The 22,039-nt window shown below is 38.8% G+C and overlaps 2 protein-coding genes and 1 long non-coding RNA gene across 3 annotated transcripts; all 3 read left to right on the top strand.

Moving 5' to 3' along the window:
- Nucleotides 1-828: 828 nt before the first annotated feature.
- LOC110677239 lies at nucleotides 829-1,526 on the top strand. The gene is made up of 3 exons (XR_002501047.1): nucleotides 829-1,054; nucleotides 1,118-1,178; nucleotides 1,240-1,526. It is a non-coding gene; the product is annotated as an uncharacterized LOC110677239 (long non-coding RNA).
- Nucleotides 1,527-4,334: 2,808 nt separating this feature from the next.
- Nucleotides 4,335-5,644, top strand: LOC5569516 (U5 small nuclear ribonucleoprotein 40 kDa protein). Its single transcript, XM_001652775.2, has 2 exons — nucleotides 4,335-4,591; nucleotides 4,654-5,644. Exons 1-2 carry the CDS (start codon nucleotides 4,472-4,474, stop codon nucleotides 5,587-5,589), a joined length of 1,056 nt encoding a protein of 351 aa, XP_001652825.1. The 5' UTR covers nucleotides 4,335-4,471; the 3' UTR covers nucleotides 5,590-5,644.
- Nucleotides 5,645-10,673: 5,029 nt separating this feature from the next.
- Nucleotides 10,674-19,949, top strand: LOC5569514 (T-complex protein 1 subunit delta). The gene is made up of 3 exons (XM_001652774.2): nucleotides 10,674-10,854; nucleotides 18,186-18,238; nucleotides 18,303-19,949. Exons 1-3 carry the CDS (start codon nucleotides 10,749-10,751, stop codon nucleotides 19,743-19,745), a joined length of 1,602 nt encoding a protein of 533 aa, XP_001652824.1. The 5' UTR covers nucleotides 10,674-10,748; the 3' UTR covers nucleotides 19,746-19,949.
- The last annotated feature ends 2,090 nt before the right edge of the window (nucleotides 19,950-22,039 follow it).

Raw genomic sequence — 22,039 nt, 5'->3', positions numbered from 1 at the left:
TCAACGAATGAAAGTGAACCAACACTGACTCGACAAGTATATAATCCAGTTATCCGCGAGCGGGAATGGCGTCTTGTGGGTGCTGCTTGATGGTGGGTGGGATTCAAAGTTTGACGTTTGTTGGAGGTCGTCAAAGCAACTGCACCTATTAGTGAGAATTTTGTCGTCGTTGAGATTGATGTTTACAAAATATCAATATAGAAAACCGGCACGTTTGTATGAAAGTTTAACTCGAATTTCACCTCAGAAAAGCTGATGAAATGCAATCTGCTAGAGGGAGCACGCTGCCCAAAGAATGTTTTTATTTATCAACATGAGGTCGCCCAACCAAGCCAACAATTCAAAAGAAATCAAGCTTTCGGAAGCTGTAACAACTTTCCCATCAAGTACCTCCCATAACACGTAACACTCTCCATATAAATATCTGGAACCTACTCTATCAGGATCCTCAAAAAAAATTGTTCCGCGGGATCGTAGCATTCGAATAGCTCGAGAAGTACGTTCATTTCCATAGGTGATGAAAACAACATTCGCTTGGTAATTTCACTTTCGCAATTTCTGGTGTTGTGCCTACCCGCATAGCAAAAAACGCTTTGGCAAATTTTCCAGACAACATTTAAATCATAAATCATACGTTAACTGCTTCCAATATTGTGGCTTAATTGTGTTACTATAAATATATTTCGGTTTTGTACTGTATCTCACACTACATCTACTGTATCGCTAACGGTTACCGTATATCTAATTGCTATCAATCAGTTCCATATAGTCCATATTTGGAAACTATGAATAAATCAACTATTTCTAAACTTACGTGGGTTGTATCGGAAATGGTTACAATTTGGCAAAACATTCAAATATGATTGCATACTGTTTAGTATCATGAAAAGTTGTCACACATACATTGAAGTCTTATGGTTTGATAGTAAACATACCGTACGCGGAGTAGTTATATTGCACTTGTGTGCGTTTTGTGAAATCGTAGAAAATTTTTCATCAGTCAAACTGCCATATTTGTGTTCATTTCTGCGAATCGAGTGTCGAAACTTGTTTGGTAAGATATTTCATGTTAAATTGCTCAAAAACAACGTACTTAATTTGGTTTATGTGTTTTCAGAAGTGAAATAAGGAATGCATACTTCTTAGGACTTCAGAGTGGTGCTGCAACATATCTACAGGTAAGTGTTATTATTATTTTTCATCGAAGTCAGAGTTGACAATGTTCTTTTTCTTTTTAAGAGTTTCTGAAAGATGTTTCAACAGCGCCGAAGGATCGTGGAACCAGAATATCATCCCCAATGCTGAATCTAGGCGCTGAGTTCAACTTGAACCTGTTTCGCAACTTTTAGCGGAAACAAATAAATACAACATTTGTTCGTAGATACACGAATTGTCTTGTTAAATTATTATGAATAGGAAAAAAAATAGAATGGCATAGGGTTGATATACCGTTGACTACCATAATCCAATAATTTCACAAATTGTAAACGTTTTTATTCAAAATATGTTGTTTTACAATTCTAGAACCGTTTCTTTTGTGGTAGATTGAGTGAAAAATGGATAGTATGTCTACCATCTGATGAACGGTAAACGAAAAATTTTGTTCGACAAAATCGACGATTTTTTATGGTTACATAACTTAACCGCCTATTCCCCACATTGTTATTTGGCTGATTACCGTTTCCCATACTGGCAAAACAGTCTGTGGTACTGTGGGTATATTGTTTTTCTGGATGTTGTTCGGAATGGTTCAGATATTGTTTGAAGTAGTTGTAGACAATATTGGAAACAGTGCTAATATGGTTCATGATTATGCGGGTACTTCGTGTGAAACAGCTTCTATCCTAGTAATCAGTGTTGATCATTTCCCTCATTACTGGGGCAGGATGGAAATTTGTGGAACGATGCTGTGTCCGGAACGCCTTTTGAATTAGATTTACATTAATTATTGTTCGATGTTTTATTGGAAGTACACAAAGACAATTCCAATTCCAGGATAGCTTATTGAGCACAAAGAAAACAAGCTAGTCCATTCCTCTGCAGACAGCTACTGACTGATAACTCAACTAGCAACTGCTGTTCCTTTTATTTCATTCAGGTATCTACAATTCATTTCCACTAAGCACAACATAACATACCTCTAACACAGTATATTACCTTCCGAAGATCACGAAGCTCATTCTTGTCCATCACGAAGTTCTGGTTCTACCTCCTAACGTATCACGAAGCTCGTCGAGGTTCTACCTTCCGAGGATCACGAAGCTCGTCGAGGTTCTACCTTCCGAGGATCACGAAACTCCTCGTCAACTCGAGCCCTGTACAAGTGGCCCGACTCCGATGCTTGTACATGCTCCGACCAATCAGCAGCTCCTCCTACGGATCCCGTGCGGCGTTACACGGCTTATGCGGCCGATCCTCCTGTAGGACACACTCGCAGATGAACCGTTCCTGGGCCCATAACCTATTGGAAGTACACAAAGACAATTCCAATTCCAGGATAGCTTATTGAGCACAAAGAAAACAAGCTAGTCCATTCCTCTGCAGACAGCTACTGACTGATAACTCAACTAGCAACTGCTGTTCCTTTTATTTCATTCAGGTATCTACAATTCATTTCCACTAAGCACAACATAACATACCTCTAACATACCACCGACGATTCCCGTATATTGTACCTACGGGTGCGACACTACAATCTCAACATGTTTCAATTTGAAACAGCTGAATTTCCAAATCTACAGCCATCGAAATTCTCTGCTTTTTTTCTTCTTCTCTGGGTGGCAAGACTGCTGTCTCCGGTAGATGCAGTTGCTTTGACGACCTCCAACAAACGTCAAATTTTGAATCTCACCCACTATCAAGCAGCACCCACAAGACGCCATTCCCGGTCGCGGATAACTGGATATTTCATGCTGGCGAACCAGTTTCGCATTTCGTTGCCGTTCCGCTATCATTGCGTTTGGGCCTTTATTCTCTGATTTACGGTTGTCCGACATTTCGCGGTAAACCATTTCGCGGTGTACCATTTCGCGGTTAGTATTATCTTACGGTTTACCGTTTTGCGGTCTATACCATTTTGCGGTATGCCGTTTCGCGTCAAATTAGTGAACTCGTGCATGGGTCCATTGCACTGTTGAGATAGATGAAACATCTCAGTACAAACCACGAAACGGTACACCGCGAAATGGTACTGATCGCGAAATGACATGCCGCCAAATGGTACTAACCGCGAAATGTCGTACCGCGAAATAGCAAACCGCGAAATGATACACCGCGAAGTGGATTACCGCAAAATATTATACGATCCTGATTCACAAATAAAAAGTCCCCCAAAGACACCTACCCGGTTTGATCACGCAGCGAACAGGACTATCGAAATTCATACGCATTTTACCTTATAGAAGGTGGAACGATAATTGCAATGCGAGCGCTTCATGTACCGTTCCAGCATCACTCCACATCAAGGCGTCGATAGGCGCGTGGTATACGCACGGTCCTATCGATCGCAAGGTTCTTGGTTCGATTCCAGGTCGCCGCGAAAACATGTTTTGCTTTCATAAGGCAAATTTATGAATTTCAACCCGATTCCTTGTGGCGAATTTTCATAATGGGTTCTTATGTATTTTTCATAGTCCATTTGCCTGAGTGGTTTCATCGCGCATTTTTATTGGCGTTTCTGCAATTGTAAAAACATACATAGATAGAGGATGCTGAATAAAGATCGAAAAAAATACAATTTATTGTTTCTTGCATAGGCCAGGGGAAGTGGTTCCTAGAATTTATGTCAGAGAAAAAGTAGATTTTGTATGAGAATTGACAGAAAAATGAATGACAAGTTCATCCATTTCTCCTAGCCTATTGAAAATTTTCGTTGTGTCGCTGAATGTAGTGACGTGTCACGCACACTGAATGTAAAAATTCTTCCTCACCTCGGTACATACATTCTCATACAATATAAATATTCTCATTGCTGGCCACCCTACTCGGATTGTGCTACACGCAAAAAAATTGTGCGGTAAAAACTACCATTTTAGGGGGTTAACTTAAGCGCTCGCACCGGCAATTTTCAGCAGACCAGAAATGCGCTTAATTTTACCATGTCTGTAGTCGAAATCAGATTGTTGTAAATTATTTCTGTCAAATGTACCAGTAATGTGGTGGGATGTACCGTGAACATAGTAAATTGGTCCGAAATTCCATGGTAGTTTCAAGAATGGGCATAGTCAGCTACAATAGTAATTTTAACCACAGAATTTTTTTCCGTGTATAAAAGTTGGGATGTTTTTGAAACCGGCGCAGAGCTCTATCTTTGATTCTGTCTTTTGTTCCAACCCTGCAAGTGACAATCCATCGTTGCCGACTGCGAGTTTTATTTACGCTACAAACGTTTCCAGCAAAAGTGCCGAAATTATTCCTTTCCTCAAGTTTCAAGTTGAATTTTAATAGTAAATTAGTATAACTGCATCGCAAAATGATGTCCGCTGCACAGAAGCGTCCCTCGGACGCTTTGGTACCGGTTCCCCAAACGAAAAAGTCCCGCTCGGATCTGATGGCCTACACGGCAAAGGACAAACAGCTGCTGGAACAAAATGTAAGACATTTTTAAATGAGGTAAATAATCGAAGGGAATAATCGTTTTATAATGCCCTTCAGGACGTGGAACGGACATCCAACTTGCTGGCGCCGATCATGCTGCTCGAGGGCCACGGAGGGGAAATATTCTCAACGGAATTCCATCCGGAGGGACAGCATCTCGTTTCGACCGGATTCGACAGGCAAATCTTCCTCTGGAACGTCTACGGGGAATGCGAGAACGTGGGCATGATGTCCGGCCATTCCGGGGCCGTTATGGAGGTGCACTTCTCGCCGGACGGCGGCAATTTGTACACGTGTAGTACGGACAAAATCGTCGCGGTTTGGGATGTTCCCACCTGTACCAGGATTCGGAAGTTGAAGGGACATTCGCATTTCGTTAATAGCTGCAGTGGGGCAAGGCGAGGGCCTACCCTTATTGTGTCCGGATCGGACGATTCCACGATCAAGATCTGGGACGCCAGGAAGAAAAACGTTCTTCACACGTTCGATAATGGCTATCAAGTGACGGCGGTTTGCTTTAGCGATACGGCTGAGCAGATTATCTCTGGAGGAATCGATAACGAGATCAAAGTTTGGGACATCCGGAAGAAGGATGTGATCTATCGCCTGAGGGGACATACGGATACGATTACGGGATTGTCCCTTTCGCCAGACGGTTCTTACATTCTGAGTAATTCCATGGACAATACTCTTCGAATTTGGGATGTAAGGCCATATGCCCCGGCGGAAAGGTGCGTCAAGGTGTTCAATGGCCATCAGCATAACTTTGAGAAGAACCTGTTGAGGTGTGCGTGGTCTCCGGATGGATCGAAGATAAGCAGCGGCTCCGCAGATCGATTCGTCTACATTTGGGACACCACTTCGAGGAGAATCCTCTACAAACTTCCGGGACATAACGGAAGCGTTAATGATGTGGATTTCCACCCGACAGAGCCAGTAATCGTGTCTGCTTCGAGCGACAAAACCCTTTATTTGGGAGAAGTCGAAGGGTAATAATTAAGTATCTTAGACTTAGTATATTGTGGAAAATAAAACACATTTCCGCGCACATTTTTCTCATTATTGGCATAAAACAGAGGTTCCCAACCTTTTTGAAGCTGCGATCCCCTTTCAAGTTCCACAAATATCTCGCGGACCCCTGGGTTGGAAACAAAATTTATGGAAGCAAGAAATTTGTCCGATTTGTTTTAGAATCAGATGAATTTAATGCAGCACAAATTTATCAAGGTGTCTACTATCTGGAAAAACCGGGAATTTTATTCAACCTGAAAAAAAACCCTTGAATTCTCAGGGAATTTTGGCCACACTCAGGGAAATTATTTTGAAACTGTAATACATGGTAGACTATGTCGTTTTTGGGACACAAACCTCCTCAAAGAAATTTTCAAAAGGCCAGTTGACATGTTCAGTCGTTAGTTCATCAGCATGTTTGGACAAGGAATAACCTAAGATTACCATATTGGTAAAGGCAAGTACCATCACTGCACCAGATTTCGCTCATTTAAGAGAAGTCATGTGTTCAAATGTTTATTATAAAATAACTATTGTGTCGATCAATACAATTTTTATGACACAATGTAGCTCCAAGATAGGTAATCAGCGGCAAAACAAAAAGAATCTGAAAAAGTTTCATAAAAAAATATTTATTTGCATTTGTTACTGCATCTAAGTGTTCCTATTTCCGCTCACGGTAAACAGATTTCGAGACGAACTTACTAAAAAATGCATTATTTCGGATTTCGTTATTTATCCTGATATTTTTATAGTCAAACCGTAGCTACTACTGCAATAAAGAAGGCTGTATACTAAAAACAACATTCCTTTAAAATTTTGTTTGATTTTTTGCATGAGCGGTTATTGGAACACACAAAAATACCTAGTTACCCAATAACCGCTCACGAGGTCTTGTGTATTCAACAGGGATTGAATCCTGAGAAAATTGAGAGAATCTCTCACGTATCGCTCTCTGTAACTATCCTAACATGCTGCACGTTATGAGAGACTGTTTATCGTATACTGCTACAACTTTGATCAGATTGGGGGGATAGTAGTGCATGGTAAAACCCCTCTAAACATGCTCCAAGCCTGGGGGAAAATTCGTAAAGAAAAGCCGGAAAAACTATGCCCGAACTCGTGGAAAATTTTCAAAAAAATATTTTCGAGAAGGTAATTTTATAAGCTTTAATCACTGAAATTTTTGGAATGCACTTTTTTTTCGTTTTTGAGTTATGGCCAATTTTTTTGAAAAATGTCCAGATGTGCCATATAAGACATTTCTTTGAAAAATCATAACTCAAGAACGAAGCATTGTAGAAACAAAGTTTTTATATGAAAATTTAAGCAAATTTTCTCAGAAATCCAAAAAAAAATATGAACTGGAAAAAGTTTTCCCGCAAATTTTCCACCGTTAGTGAAATTCATAAAGAAAAGCTGGAAAATCTATGCCCGAACTCGCGGAAAATTTTTATTAAAATATTTTTGAAAAGGAAACTTTATAAACTTCAATTCTAGTAACTTTTAGGATGTACTTTTTTTTGTTCCTGAGTTATGGTCAATGACCATATTAGCCTTTTCTTTGAAAACCCATATTTTAATCGAAGCATCAGAAAAACAAGGTTTTTTTTATCAAAGCAATTGCAAATTTTCTAGGGTCGATGTACCAATAGCCGCATAGCTAAGAACAAAAATTTGTATAAAATCGAAAAATAATGCTAGCGTCATTATTTTTACATCATCTGATAGCTTTTTATCTTGGTTTTGTGAGAAAAATATAAAACCTAGGAAAACTCAAATGTTTGTATTTATTATCGCGTGTGCCACTATAGGAATACATGTGCCTATAGTAGCACTATTTCTAATTTCTGTTCCTATAGTAGCACTAGCATCACGGCGTCGGCAAAATACTTATCAAAACCGTATTTTTACAAACTTTTATATTTTTCCTAAAAAGTGTGGTTCTTAAGCTTTCGTTTGATGCAAAAAAAGTTATTAATTGATCAATTATTTCGTATAATAAAAATAGTTTCTCTCAGTAGTGCTACTATAGGAACAATAGGTTTACTATAGGCGCAAGGGAGCTGAAATTTTAAGCAAAAATATTTTTTTCGATCATTTTTTGAGCAAAATCAAGATGTAAATCAATGGTACTTAGATAAATAGGTCCTGACCTTCATGTCAAAAAATGTTTTGAAAAGATTTATAGCAAAACGGCCGTGAAAAGTCACTAGTGCGACTATAGGGGACTGTCCACTAAGGGAACACCGACCCTATAAGATCTGAAAGAAACGATATGGGATTGGTTTTAATGAAGTATAAGTCGGATTGAATTGTATTTTTCATGAAACATTACACCGTCAAGCAAAGCTGAAAAAAACTGTTTCTTTTCCATTCCAAGGGATTCTTTCTTTTCTATGGAACAAATAAGATTCTTTTTATATTTTTCTTTAATTTTATTTATTCAATTATTCAGTACATAACTTACATTTTATCTTAAAACTATCTATTTTTTCAACCGGGAAGATTGCCTTTGGTTGCTACCACCAGAAGATTTTCGTTTCTTTGTAGTATTAAGAACAAAGCATGCTGTATTTTCTTGGTTTTCATGTGCATCTGAGAATTCACTCGCAAAAATGCTTCGTTCGTCTTTTGGAATAAATAAATGATATTTTTTTTTTGTTCCAGGAATTGGAACAAGGTTAGAAAATCTCTCCTGATGTAATTTTTCAGCCTCTGAATAGTCATTTTCAGTTGCATAGATGAATTGGGTTGTTTAGTGAAGAAAAATTCACATTTTGTTGCAGCTTGATCGAAAGAGCACATCATTCTAAGTATGACACGATTCTATTGCACTTCAATATCTCAATGTTGATATTATAAATGATTAACAAACATTTCAATCCGTTGACTCAATGACGTTTCAATTTACACAATGACAGTTTGTCCCGAAGTAAAATTTGCCAAGGGGTGATTCAAAAGTGATTTCCATACTAATTTCAAACGCGTTTTAAAAAATAGTTCCAGGTAACGTAAAATTGTGAAACTTTGGATTCTAGTTCAATGTTTAGTGTAGATTCGGAATATGTAAGAAAATTGATACCCCTAAACAAGCCAATTTGGGAATCTTTTTTAAATTGGTCTTTCACCTTTTGCGACACAGCCCAGTCAAAAATTGTTTGGCGTTATTAATTTCCGCTGACTTTCTAATACTAGCATCTCTAGCCATTCGCTCAATATTGCCACCGATACCATCACATTTTCCATGTGAGGTTGGGAAAAAGTGCCATTCTGCTCTAAATTTAAAATCATTTTCATGGTTGCATTTTTGAAATTTGATTTATTTTTGTACTGCTCTCCGCAACCATCCGAAAGATAAATGATTTTTTCAAGCTCAGGAAATTTATTTTTCAATCTTGAAATTAGTTTTGTTTGCAAAGCATAAAATGATGTCGTGTTATGCTTTTTTATGTCAGCAATTACAAACAAAATTTAAGACTTTGATCGAAGATTTGTCTTTGTAATAAATTAAAAATGGATGTATTGTTACTTGAGGTCGTACAAAGTAATGGCTTTGAATGGAATCTTGTATCACGCACGAATAATTTTCCGCGAAATCCATCCGGCACATTATTTCTTTGTTTTCAACTAGTGATCCTTTTTAACTCTTATAAATTTATTTTGTTTATCTACTTTGAATTGATGCACAAGAAACTTCTCTGTGAGATTTTTTCAAGTTTTTCTATAAAATCATTTACATTTTCCTCTTTGTTGATAATTTCACAACGAGGAGAAATAATCCAAAAACAATACTTAACTTCTTCAACGTTGTTTTCAATCTAAGCGATTGGCAACAAAATCTAATTTCTTTAATTTACAATCCTCACAGGACCTCAAGTAACAATCATCTGTACTATCTGGACATATCATTTGACTAGTCAAAAAGATGTTAAGTTTTTTTTTCTGTATTATGAACTTCAAAAGCAATTAAGTTTATTCAATGCATCAACCATGAATTTCATATTCTCATGTATCATGCAAACACAAACATTCATAGCCGATGAATCCTTTGTATAAACACATTGTTTTGGTTTAAGTTTCCAGAACGATGTGAATGAGACATATTCCTGTTCACTCTTACAGGTTTTCCAAATATTGTTTATATAAAGTATCCAAAGGGTCAAGCAAAAGCCGTTTTTGAACATTTTGGCGCACTCCATTGGGTAACTTAATAGATATGGTATCTTTCAAGCCAGGAAATGGCCGACTGATATCACCCCTTAGGTAAACATTTGAAACTATGTCTTGGACATCTGATCCATGCGAGGGTCGTCCTACTTTTGAAAGTGGTTGAATCCCTAAATTGTATTTTTTTGATTCAGTTATAACGTGTTGAGACACGTCAAATGAGCTTTAACTTTGGCATATGACCAATTCCTAGGAAGTAATTTTAGAAGTTCAATTTGCTTGTCAGGTTCGGCTTTTTGTAACAGCTGAGTTCAAATTTAATAAAACGGGAATTAAAATCCTCTGTAACATCGACAATATTAGGCGGAAACCAAGTCTTTATTTTACTCAAAATTTGATTGAACATTTCTGTCGTAACACTGGGCCGTTTTTTCCATAAAATATCCGGCAAAAACTGAATTTTTTCTACCGCCACGTGGAATAAATCTTCCGCGAAATAACAACGACCGATAACCTCCTATCCTATCGAGATGACATTAGCCAACAGAATGATCGACTCTCATCATAAACGCTAGCGCGACCCCTACGCTGAGGATCAGTTACGAGCAGCCTCGTTTTTTTTCTCTTGTTCGAATGGATCCGCTTCTTCGAAAACTCAATCTAAGAGTTGTCTCTTTTCTACCCCCTCCCGACCAACCAGTTTTCCGATTTCTTTATAGATCTTTGCCCAACGATGGCGATCGCCAACGATTCAAAACGAATCGGTATCGATCGCTATCGAAAATCACTGACCTGGTTGACCGGGCTATTGTCGAAGTTATCCCCCCGAAGTTGACGCCAGTGTTGCCACATTTTTTTCGAATCTCATCTGTGTTTTGAGTTGAAAAATCTTTTTTAATCGTGAAAATTTGCATCGATCGCCGCGTTCCGTTTCAGTTTTCCGCCGGAAGTTTTCACTTTGAGCAGTAAAGATGGTCGTGAAGCCAGCAGCGCGCGGCATGAAGCCCCAGGGACAGGCCTACAAGGACAAAAGCAAACCGGCTGACATCCGCCAGAGCAACATCAATGCAGCCAAAGGTGAGTGGGCGGCGGTCTAGGAAATCGGTGGAAATTCAATAGTTTTAGGGAATGAATGGCTTGTTTCATTGATAAATGATAGCTATCAAACAGTTATAGCAATTACATTTTCTTTCATGAATTATAATGAAAAATCAAATCCAAACAAACGCTACATATTTGGCTGCTGTCACTTCTGGAAGATTCTCGTTCACAGTGAGACAAAAAAAATTGAAATCTTCACTGAATTTAGCCTTTCTGACCAAAATGTTAGAATCAATGCGTTCTTTAAGGACATTCTTGAACATTTTTGTGGTACAAACCACAAATGTACCGTTTCTAATATTCAAAGAATATTTTCATTCTGTAGTTTACTCTAACCTCAAAAGGATGAGTCAGATGACAATAATTTATTTTGCTGTCGGCTTTTTGTGCACTGTGGGCGATTGTCATTGGTCAAAATCACACAAGTATAACCAATAATAACCAAAAATTTTTAAGTAAATTTTGGCTAAACTTTTGCATCTTATTTGCTTTTTGCTAGTTCACTACTTCTACGGTATTTTTGCCCATGATTCCGTTAGAATTACGTTCAGGATTGTGCCAAAAGTAGTAATCTTGCTTTGGATTGTTTGAAAAACACGGCCAAGACTCAAGGACAATCCTACTCAGTGATTTGTAATTAATTATGAACTTCAAATCGTTAATCTTAAGCTATATAAAAAAAAAAATGTGTGGTAAAAACTACCATTTTAGGAAGTTAACTTAAGCGCTCGCACCGGCAATTTTCAGCAGACCAGAAATGCGCTTGATTTTACCATGTTTGTAGTTGGAATCAGATTGTTGTGAATTATTTCTGTCAAATGTACCAGTAATGCGGTGGTGTGTACCGTAAACATAGTAAATTGGTCTGAATTTCCATGGTAGTTTTAAGGATGGGCGTAGTCAGCTAGAATAGTTATTTTTACCACAGAATGTTTTCCCGTGTAATGAAGCCAGTAGAACAAATCACTGAAAATGAGGTATCTGTTGTCTTTTTTATTTCCTCTCTTTTCGGACTTGTACGCCGTTACTATGATTTTTGATATATTTTGTTTAAAAAGGGACCTTTAGTTTGCGCTACGTTTACTAAATAGGGAGGCTAATTATTTTCTTTTTCCACTGACCACGTCCTTAACCTTTATAGTACAGGTCGAACTCGATTATCCGGAGACTCGATTATCCGGGATTCGATTATCCGGAATTTTAGACTCGATTATCCGGAATTTGTTTTTTGATGTTCTTGTTTTTCAATTTTTATGCGTAAATCTGAGATAATTTGGTATTGAAATATACAATATGAATGGTTTTGCAGTTTTGAACATATTTAAGAAAAATGGGGTTTGAAAAAGTGGTTTTTTGTGCATGCTGGTCAATTTTTTTGTTTTCTTGTAAAGACCTTTACTGCTCCTAGAAATAATTTCTGGCTACACCACCGCATCATATAAACAAAACAACAAAAAAGATAATATTTAAGTTTTTTTTATCGAAGATTTCAATTATTTTTCTTAGTGATGCGATTATCCGGAGTGAAAAAAAAATCGATACTTCGGATAATCGAGTCCGACCTGTACTGGTTGCCGACATCAAAGTTTCAAAACTCCTATTTTCGTTTCGTTAGATCGATTTTGATAAAATTTTCAGCAGAAATGAGTTAAGCGACTGTCCATTAATTACGTAAGACAATGTTCATCTTATCGTTTCAACTTGCCCCGGAGTACCTTATACATTTTAATTCATTCATTGAACATTTTGAATTCGAAGATGGTTCCGGTTTAGGTCCAAATTTGTTGAGGCACCAACCTAGGGTAATTCAAAATTGTTTTTTTTTTTTTGTTCTGTCAGCTTCCCGCTGACGAGACTCCCGAGACTGAACAAACAATTTCGCCAGAAATGTCATCCATTTAAACGAATTAGCCTCAAACTCCGGTTGATTTGGAGTTGTCGAACAGATTTACCAGCAGTTCTGATGAGAAAAGCTGCCGAAAAAAAGAGCCTGCTGACAATAGGCACACTGACATGAGATGTTCGGAGCGTTGTAAAAACCTTTTCAAAAAGTTTTTAACAAGTCTTTCGGTGTAATTCGGTTGATTTGATTGCGTATATCCGAGAAAATGGCAAAAAAGGACCAACATCGGCTTAGATTGCCGAGAATACGTGAATTTCCCTAATAACCTGAAGACAAAATCGACGAACAGAAATCGATCAATGCAGATACGTCTGTATGATAGTAAACGCGAGATATTATCAAACAATCTAGGGTTTGGATTTACAAAAGTGTGACAAATCATGAATGTTTTGGAGAAAGCGCGACAGATGGAGAGGGAGATCTAGAAAACTCAATATTTGAATCTTCCCTTTCAGCGTTAAACAGATACCCTCAGTGTATAAGTACTGGTGATTTTCTAATTTTGGGCAACATTGGCATCTGCCACGCCAGAATGCAAACCTTATGTAATATACATCTGGTTTGTAATTTTAAAGTACCCATACTACTACCTACCTTGATACCTCGATGGCTACAGCGTAGCGTCACGCCATTGCTGGGCGAATTGCAGAGCTCTTTCTTTGTCGGTCTAGGGCGAAACTTCTCCAGTTGCCCCGAACGTTTAGGGTCGCCAGGTCCCTAAACTCCACTGCGTTCAGCCAGCGTATTCGTGGTCTTCCTCGAAGCCGCCGACCTCTACCTGGTTCCCTGCTGAATATTATTTTCGCAATTCTATCTTCCGACATTCGCACTAACTGATCAGCCCACTGAAGTCTGTCGTATTTTACACGCTTGATAATATTCGCATCTTTGTACACTTGATACAACTCGTGATTCATGCGTCTGCGTCACACACCATTTTCGAGTTTCCCACCGAGTATTGTCCGCAGCACTTTACGCTCGAAAACACCGAGAGCTTTCCGGTCTGCCTCTTTCAACATTTACGCTTTTGCCCGTAGAGAGCCACCGGAAGAATCAATGTTTTATACAGGGCGAATTTTGTTTCCGTTTGCAAGCTGCGGGACCTAAGCTGGTTACGTTGTCCGTAAAAGGCCCTATTCAAAGCCGCAACACGTCTTTTCACTTGGCGGGAAACGTCGTTGTCACATGTCACAAGTGTGCTAAGGTAAACAAATTCTTCAACAGCTTCAAACACATCCCCATCAAACACTACCTCAGCACATACACCACCAAGCCTGACTCTATCTTAACCTGCAACCATGTACTTCGTTTTGGTAGAATTAATGGTCAGGCCTATCCTCGCTGTCTCCCTCTTCAGAGGCACGAAGGCCTTTTCCACTGACCTGCGATCGATTCCAATTAGGTCTATATCGTCCGCAAAGCCAAGGAGCATGTGCGACCTTGTGATAAGAGTGTCATTTCTCTGCACGCCAGATCTCCTAATAACACCCTCGAGTGCAATGTTGAACAGTAAATTCGAAAGTGCGTCTCCCTGCTTCAATCCGTCTAACGTCACGAACGAGGTTGGCACCTCGTCTGTGATCCAAACACTTGCAGGGTGTCTACTACCTGGAAAAACCTGGAAAAACCTGGAATTATCAGGGATTTTTTTTAACCTGGAAAAAACCTGGAATAGGGCGCTTGCAGCAAACAAAAGTGTGCCCAACGGCCCCCTTTGATTTTGCTGGGTAACGGTTTGAAACGGAAAACACGTTACGAAACGTTTCCCAGCAAAATCAAAGGGGACCGTTGGGCACACTAAACAAAGGCTGCAAGTGCCCTATTCTCAGGGAATTTCGATCACAATCAGGGAAATTATTTTGAGGCTGTAATTCATGGTAGAATATGGTCACGACAAAGGATTTTTGCGTAAAACCCCATAGCAACCATTGTTTGCAAGAAAATTTTCTTCAATCGAAAAAAAAAATCGCTATCAAAACGCTATTTGAGCTGTACAGTAAGGATACTTTTGAGTATGACATTTTATCGACTTTCTAAAACATGATTGACGTTTTGAATATCTCAGTAACGGATTAACATAGATTAACAGTAAATGATTATCTAGGGCCGGTAGCATGTTTCTTATTAGAGAATTGGTATTTATTGTTATCCAAGTCTCTAAAAAGTCTCTATTTTTGATGGAAGGTCTTTGAAGCCTCTATTGTAACTAAAATGGTCTCTATAGTCTTTTTTTACTTATCTTGCTTGCAGATGATTATGATGCAAAATTTCTTCCAATATTTCTCAGGAACAGCTTCAGGAATTAGCCTAGAGGTTTCTCCAGGGATTTCATCTAAAATACTATCAAGAACTAAAACAGGGTTCTCTCCGGAAATTCTTCTACCAGTTCTCTCAGTAATTTTTCAAAGGATGCTTAAAGGTATTTCTCCAGAATTTGCTTAAGGAAATCCATGAGCACCTCAACGTTACTACCTACAATAATTTTCTCAGATATTAGTTAGAACAATTTTCCAAAGACTATTCTAGGACTTCCTCCACTAACTTTTCAGATTCTGCAGTCATTACTCTAAAAAATCTTCCTAGGATTTTCACAAAAAAAAAAAAATTCAAGTAAACCCGCAAAGGTTAATTTTAGATTAGAGTTTTTGGTAAAATTCGTTCGAGGATTTTTTCAAGAAACCCGACAAGAATTTCTTCGCCATTTCATCTACGGTTATTCCAAAAAATTGCTCCTAAAATTTCTCGACGGGTTATCCGAGTGAATATATTAAAAACATTTCAAACAATTCCTTAAATTCGACCTGTGTTTCATTATTGAGTTTCCCTAGACTTTCTTCTAAGCATTTCTCCATCATTTTATCCAAGGATTAGTGGAAATCTTTCAAACTTTTTTCTATGAATTACTCAAAAATTTCCCATGGAATATTCAAAAGTTCATTCAAGGTTCTACACCAGTTAACATCTTAAAAATCTTAAAATCTTAACATTACATATAATTTGCTATACCTAAAAAACAATGCGCTCTCGGGCTAGGCATTGGATATATATAGAAAGCGTTGTGTTTGGATGGGCATCTAATTCTTCCGAAAGAGGTGCACTTTGCGAAAAAGGACCACGTGATTTTTGAGCTGAAATCGAATTCAGGTTAACTTCTGCGTTCATGAGTCCTCTCATGGCGTAGTGGTAACGCGCCCCAACTAGAAGTCGTGAGTTCGATTCTCACTGAGAAGACGTGTAACTTTTTCGCAAATCAATTTGTCCATCTAATCCAATTGCAAATTATGTGTAATGTTTAGCTTTTCGGTAGTTGTTAAACTTCCACTCGGCTGGTTAGCCGTAAACCACGATTCATAATTAAAAACAAGTACTTAAAATCTTGTAAAATTTCCTCAAGTCTGAGTTCTTCTTGTTCTTCTATCCTTATTCATCAAGGGTGGTTTAAGAACTTACACAAGTTTTAACATATGTGAGCCTGAGATTTCTTAACGATTTTCCTTTAAATCTTAAGGTGAAACAGCTTGGAATCATAATTCAATAATGTAACAAAACTTTGAAGGCACAAATCTCGCGATAGAGGCATCAAACTACAGTGCAATTCCTATTTTAGCCTTGTGCACTAGCAGAAAGCTTAAAATAAGAAGATTGACCTTGTATGTTCATTATTTCAACAGATTTGTGCCTTTGAAATCGTGAGTAGGGGCACAAGCCGGTCATTGTACCTGCCATGTTTGGTTTCCGAGATGTGTCACCTTAAATAAATTTTAAAGGACTATTTTGTAGAAAATCTGGATTAATTTCTGGTTGAATATTCCAACATGTTTTAAACGGGAGTCTTGAAGGAGAATTCTAGAAAAATCGATTGAAGAATCCCCGGATTTAATTCTAGAGGACTAAGGGTTTTATTGAAAAAAAAAAAAAAAAACAGGAATAATATATGAAGGAATTCCTGTTGGAATCCCTGAGTTATTGTTTGTGGTATTTTTGGGAAAAATTCAGGTTTTATATTAAATTTTTTTTTTGAGAAATGCCTTAGTTCTTGGAGAGGTTTCATGGGAAATAATCACTAAATGAAATTAATAGAAAAAAGATGTATGTGTAATCATATGTATGTAACTATTGCATTGTATTTATCTGATTCAGTTTGTCTAAGGTTCGTCGAAAATCAATGGAGCTATGGAGCTACCATGAGAAAGAGAGAGCTGATTTAGAACTCTTGAACATTTTCGAATGAAATGTAACAATTCATAATTTATCTTAATTGCCACATTTAAATGTTACACAGATCGGGCGCGAACAACCGTAGGCTGAATTATCCGTGTTTCTATTATCCGCAAAAAAAAAAATGGATCTAAGAGTTTACGGGTTATTTGTATTAATTTAGATGGGATTATACCTTATCAAATATGTAGCTGATGATGAGTTTTGCAGTAACACGATTCAATCAATTTGAGATATTCAAATAAAATTTTACTTTTGCGCCCATGAAGCTGTCTAAGGTATATCCAAAAGACCCATGGAAATGAATGGTGCATAGTTTTTTTTTGCACGAGAACGTAGTAGTTAAAAAAAAACTTTCAAGAAGAAGCATACTGATGCACTTGAAAATTCCGTTCAGTTAACGATCATGAATAGAGCTCTTACAAACGAAATAAAAAAACTCCATCATTGGAAAACATAATTAATTTGAATAAAACTTAAACTTTGGCATTGTTAGCACTTTCATAATGGAATATTGGATATTGGAATAGTTTCAGCATGAGTTAAAAAATGTCTTGAAGTATATGAATTGCTATTAAATTGAAAACATTTTAAAATTTGTTATTATTTTGTTGTAGCCATTCAAAATTAGAGTATTTCTTGACCCTAGAATTATTTTGTGATTCCTGGAAAAACCTGGAAATATCAGGGAATTTCATTTCGGTAAACGAGTAGACACCCTGTTTTAGGACAGAGAGGTTTGCTTATTGGTTAGCAGACTGCCTATGTACCAGGCGTAAGGAAAGGCGTGGTATAATGATGGAAGAATGGAAGCGTAGGGAAAGGATTTTTTTTGTCCGTCTATGGTTCTAGTAATTGCTATGAACGAATAGATCAACTGTGATAAATTAATAGTGGAAGATAGAAACAAGTGATAGACACAACTACAAAGTGCGAGAAAAGTACCGGGTCTGCGATTGAATAAACCCCATCAGTAATATCAATTTCCATCTCTGATTCAACCCGCCATCATGTACTTCGTTCAATAATGGTCAAGCTTATCGATGAAGTGTTTACCGAGATTGATTTCAGAGCTAAATTTCATATTTCTTATAAAAAATCTAGTAGATTTGTCTCATGCTACCTTCTCCCCCAAAATCTCCTCTTCTGTTGTATAATGAATGCTTTTTTTTTCTTTCCCCGTCAGCCGTCTCCGATGCAATCCGTACCAGCTTGGGTCCCCGTGGTATGGACAAAATGGTAAGTGGTTTATATAGGTTTATAGAATCTCCTCATCCCTAACCGATTGAACACCTGTTTACAGATTCAAGCCGGCAACGGTGAGGTCACAATCACCAACGATGGCGCCACCATTCTGAAGCAGATGAACGTGATCCATCCGGCGGCCAAGATGCTGGTGGAACTCTCCCGGGCGCAGGACGTTGAAGCGGGAGATGGCACCACCTCGGTTGTGGTCGTCGCCGGAGCCCTGCTGGAAGCCGTGGAAAAGCTGCTGCAGATGGGAATCCACCCCACTGCTATCTCGGATGCCTTCCAGAAGTGTTCGGCCAAAGCGGTTGATATCCTGACAGAAATGTCCCGCCCAATCGAGTTGAGTGATCGGGAATCGTTGATCAAGAGCGCCTCTACGTCCCTGAACTCGAAGGTCGTATCGCAGCACAGCAGTCAACTGGCCCCGATTGCCGTGGAAGCCGTTCTGAAGGTCACTGAACCGGGACACGAGAGCGGAGTTGACCTCAAGAACGTTAAAATTATTCGCAGTCTCGGAGGAACCATCGACGATACGGAACTGATCGACGGATTGGTGTTCACTCAGCGATCATGCGGCGTTAATGGGCCGAAGCGTGTTGAAAAGGCCAAGATTGGCTTGATCCAGTTCTGTATCTCGGCACCAAAAACCGACATGGACCACAGCGTCATCGTTTCGGACTACGCGGCCATGGACCGAGTGCTGAAGGAGGAACGTGCCTACATTCTGAACATTGTGAAGCAGATCAAGAAGGCCGGATGCAACGTTTTGTTGGTTCAGAAATCGATCCTACGTGACGCCGTCTCGGACCTGGCTCTGCACTTCCTGGATAAGATTAAGGTGATGGTTGTGAAGGACATCGAGCGGGAAGATATCGAATTCGTCTGCAAAACGTTGAACTGCAGACCCATTGCTTCGTTGGATCACTTCCTGCCGGAGCATCTGGTCAATGCTGATCTGGTTGAGGAGGTTTCCAGTGGAACGAGCAAGTTTGTCAAGGTCACCGGAATCCAGAATATGGGAAAAACCGTTTCGATTGTTGTTCGTGGTTCGAACAAGCTGGTCTTGGAAGAAGCCGACCGTTCGCTGCATGATGCTCTTTGCGTCGTCCGTTGCTTGGTGAAGAAGCGTGCCCAGATTGCTGGTGGTGGTGCTCCTGAAATCGAAATGGCCCTCCAGCTGGCAGCTCATGCTCAAACACTGGAAGGAGTGGACGCCTATTGCTTCCGTGCTTTCGCCAACGCTTTGGAAGTCATCCCATCGACGCTGGCCGAAAATGCTGGTCTGAATCCGATCGCAACCGTCACAGAACTTCGCAATCGCCACGCCCAAGGTGAGAAGAATGCCGGAATCAACGTGCGCAAGGGAGCGATCACCGATATCCTGGCGGAGAATGTGGTGCAACCGCTGCTGGTGTCCACTTCGTCTATCACGTTAGCTTCGGAGACGGTTCGGTCGATTCTGAAGATCGATGATATCATCAACACGATGCAGTAAAAGTTGATTCCCTGTATTTTACTGTGAGCTTGCTTATACTCTCATTAATTTAAAAGTTTTCACCGCCTAAAATCGTTTTTCCTCCCACATCGCGCACCGAAACCATTGAAATTTTGTTCGAAGGAGAACCACACGCAAAACTATGAACATTACTTTTGTATTGTCTTAACGCTAACATGATAACAATAAAACCTGTATCACTTATACCGGTTAATTTTGTCTGTGGAAAGAAATTCTGACAGGTTTATTGTTACCTACTCCATGGCTTCCATAAAATCAAGAATAGTCATCTGGGTTTATTCTACGAGGGGAGGTGATTGTTGCGAACATTAGAAGCAAAACAAATATTTTTACTCGGGTACCGCAGGCACCCGACGCTGAACTCGTCATCGCAGCCAAGTGAGCAGGTTGCCATGACAACGGCACATCCGCAATCGTAGCAAGCGGGAAAAATCCAAATAAAAAATCAGTCATTGAAGAAGGAAACATATTCAAATTGACAAACTTGTAAAATACTAAATAAAATTAGTTTATAGTGAATATAAATGAGTTCTTAGTTCTATAGCCTACAACATTGAAAATAAATCAGCTAATCTGCTAATATCAACGCACCCCCTAGCCATGGCCAATCTGCGTTGTTTACACAAACATCCCTATAAACCCCACGCTGGGAAATACGTTTACCGAAACAGGCGTTATGAGGTTCTGCACTGCATTCTTGTACATATTGGATTTACTTTAATGGCATTGTTGTTAGCAATTCACAAAAAGTGAAAGAGAAAGAAAACATGATTTGTGCAGGCAGAGCCCTATACCAGTTAGCACGCCCGACGCCCACCGATGACAGAGTGGGTAGGCTCGCACCATCGTCCCGAACCAATATAACAGTCTGAACCAAATTAGACTGTTATATTGGATACTTCTCTCATTTAGCTGGAGGTTGCTGCAATCCTTCGTTGGTCCGTTGGTTCCGACGATCGTTCCCGTATCCGCGTTTCCGCGGCCATTACGCTGTTTACATTGCATTGTTGCTCGTGGTAGTGGCGGGTTAAATATGAAAACAAGGATAGGGCGAGAAGAAATGTTAGTGATTGTAACATGCTTTATTGCAGTATTGGCCTACACTGAACTCATACAAAATTCGCTCTTTGGATTCCCACGATAACAATCCCTGAAACTGATTATGAACCACATAAAATTTATCCGAAAGAGCAAAAATCTTAATGTTTCAATGTAGGACAATCCAGCTTTATTGCATGTGAGAAGTTCTTGATGATATTCTCACAACGGCCATTCAGAATGGTTCGACGAATGTAGATAAAAGAACGTCCATGTTGTAACTTGTTCACACAAGAAATCTGCCTCTGTTCTGCTGAGTTGGCAGAACGCGCGCGTACCCCATTCTGAACCAAAGGACAGGATTCAACTAATACCATGGTACCTTAACTACAAATACAAAAGCTACTTCTATGTTATTTCCACTACTACGCTCACGATAATTATGTTATGATCGTTAGAATAAAAACGGTAGAGGTTACTAAAGAGTCTAAATTGTAAAGAGACGAAATCTGATCATATTCAAAATAAATCAGCTAGCAACTATGCCAAATCTATTACGCAGCACTGCCAATGTTGAATCCCACGCTAAAAGTGAGTCACTGGTTTTATGTGTTGAGTTTTCACAGGTTTGGGTAACGAATGAAAAATTGACTGAATGTGTGGAAAACCAATGTAATGAGTAGAGCATTCTTTATGCAAAGCATGAAAATTGCAATCGACACTCAAGTATTCAGAAAATATGCTACTTCAGAAGAAGAAAAATTTTCGTGGGCGGTAACATTTTTGTGTGAGCCGTTTTCAGCTTGTGTGAAAAAGTGTTTGACAAGTCTCCTGCTCGATTGGAATGACATTGACAGTAAACTTGGAATTCCAATTGGAACATTTCGCTTCTTTGCTTATAGTTTCTTTAGAGGTTACTACTACATAACAGAAGTACTACCCAAAGAACGCTAATGTCGCCAGTGTTGGTGTGGATGCAAGGTGGTGCAAAAATGTTTAGAGAATTAAATAAGTTATAAATTACAGCATTCTGCTCAGAAATATTACATTATTTTATAAAAGACAGTAAAGAATGAAACATTTCAGTAACAACAGCGCCATTAGTTTTCTAATTATTATACATATATCAGTAATACTTCTCTAATTCCGCTACAACCTTACTAGATAACGCAATATTGTAAATGCCGTAAATCAGCACATTTTGGAATATTTCTCAAACATTGGAAATTATTGTT

This window comes from Aedes aegypti, chromosome 2 (genome assembly GCF_002204515.2).
Source record: "Aedes aegypti strain LVP_AGWG chromosome 2, AaegL5.0 Primary Assembly, whole genome shotgun sequence".
Classification (NCBI taxonomy): domain Eukaryota; kingdom Metazoa; phylum Arthropoda; class Insecta; order Diptera; family Culicidae; genus Aedes; species Aedes aegypti.
The sequence above is the reverse complement of the archived record's forward strand: the minus strand, read 5'-3'. Positions and strand labels throughout refer to the sequence as shown.

Coding starts and splice junctions, on each gene's coding strand:
- LOC5569516 (XM_001652775.2), top strand. CDS start 4,472: ATGATGTCCGCTGCACAGAAGCGTCCCTCGGACGCTTTGGTACCGGTT. Junction 4,592..4,653: donor AACAGCTGCTGGAACAAAAT/GTAAGACATTTT, acceptor AATGCCCTTCAG/GACGTGGAACGGACATCCAA.
- LOC5569514 (XM_001652774.2), top strand. CDS start 10,749: ATGGTCGTGAAGCCAGCAGCGCGCGGCATGAAGCCCCAGGGACAGGCC. Junction 10,855..18,185: donor CAACATCAATGCAGCCAAAG/GTGAGTGGGCGG, acceptor TTTCCCCGTCAG/CCGTCTCCGATGCAATCCGT. Junction 18,239..18,302: donor CCCGTGGTATGGACAAAATG/GTAAGTGGTTTA, acceptor ACCTGTTTACAG/ATTCAAGCCGGCAACGGTGA.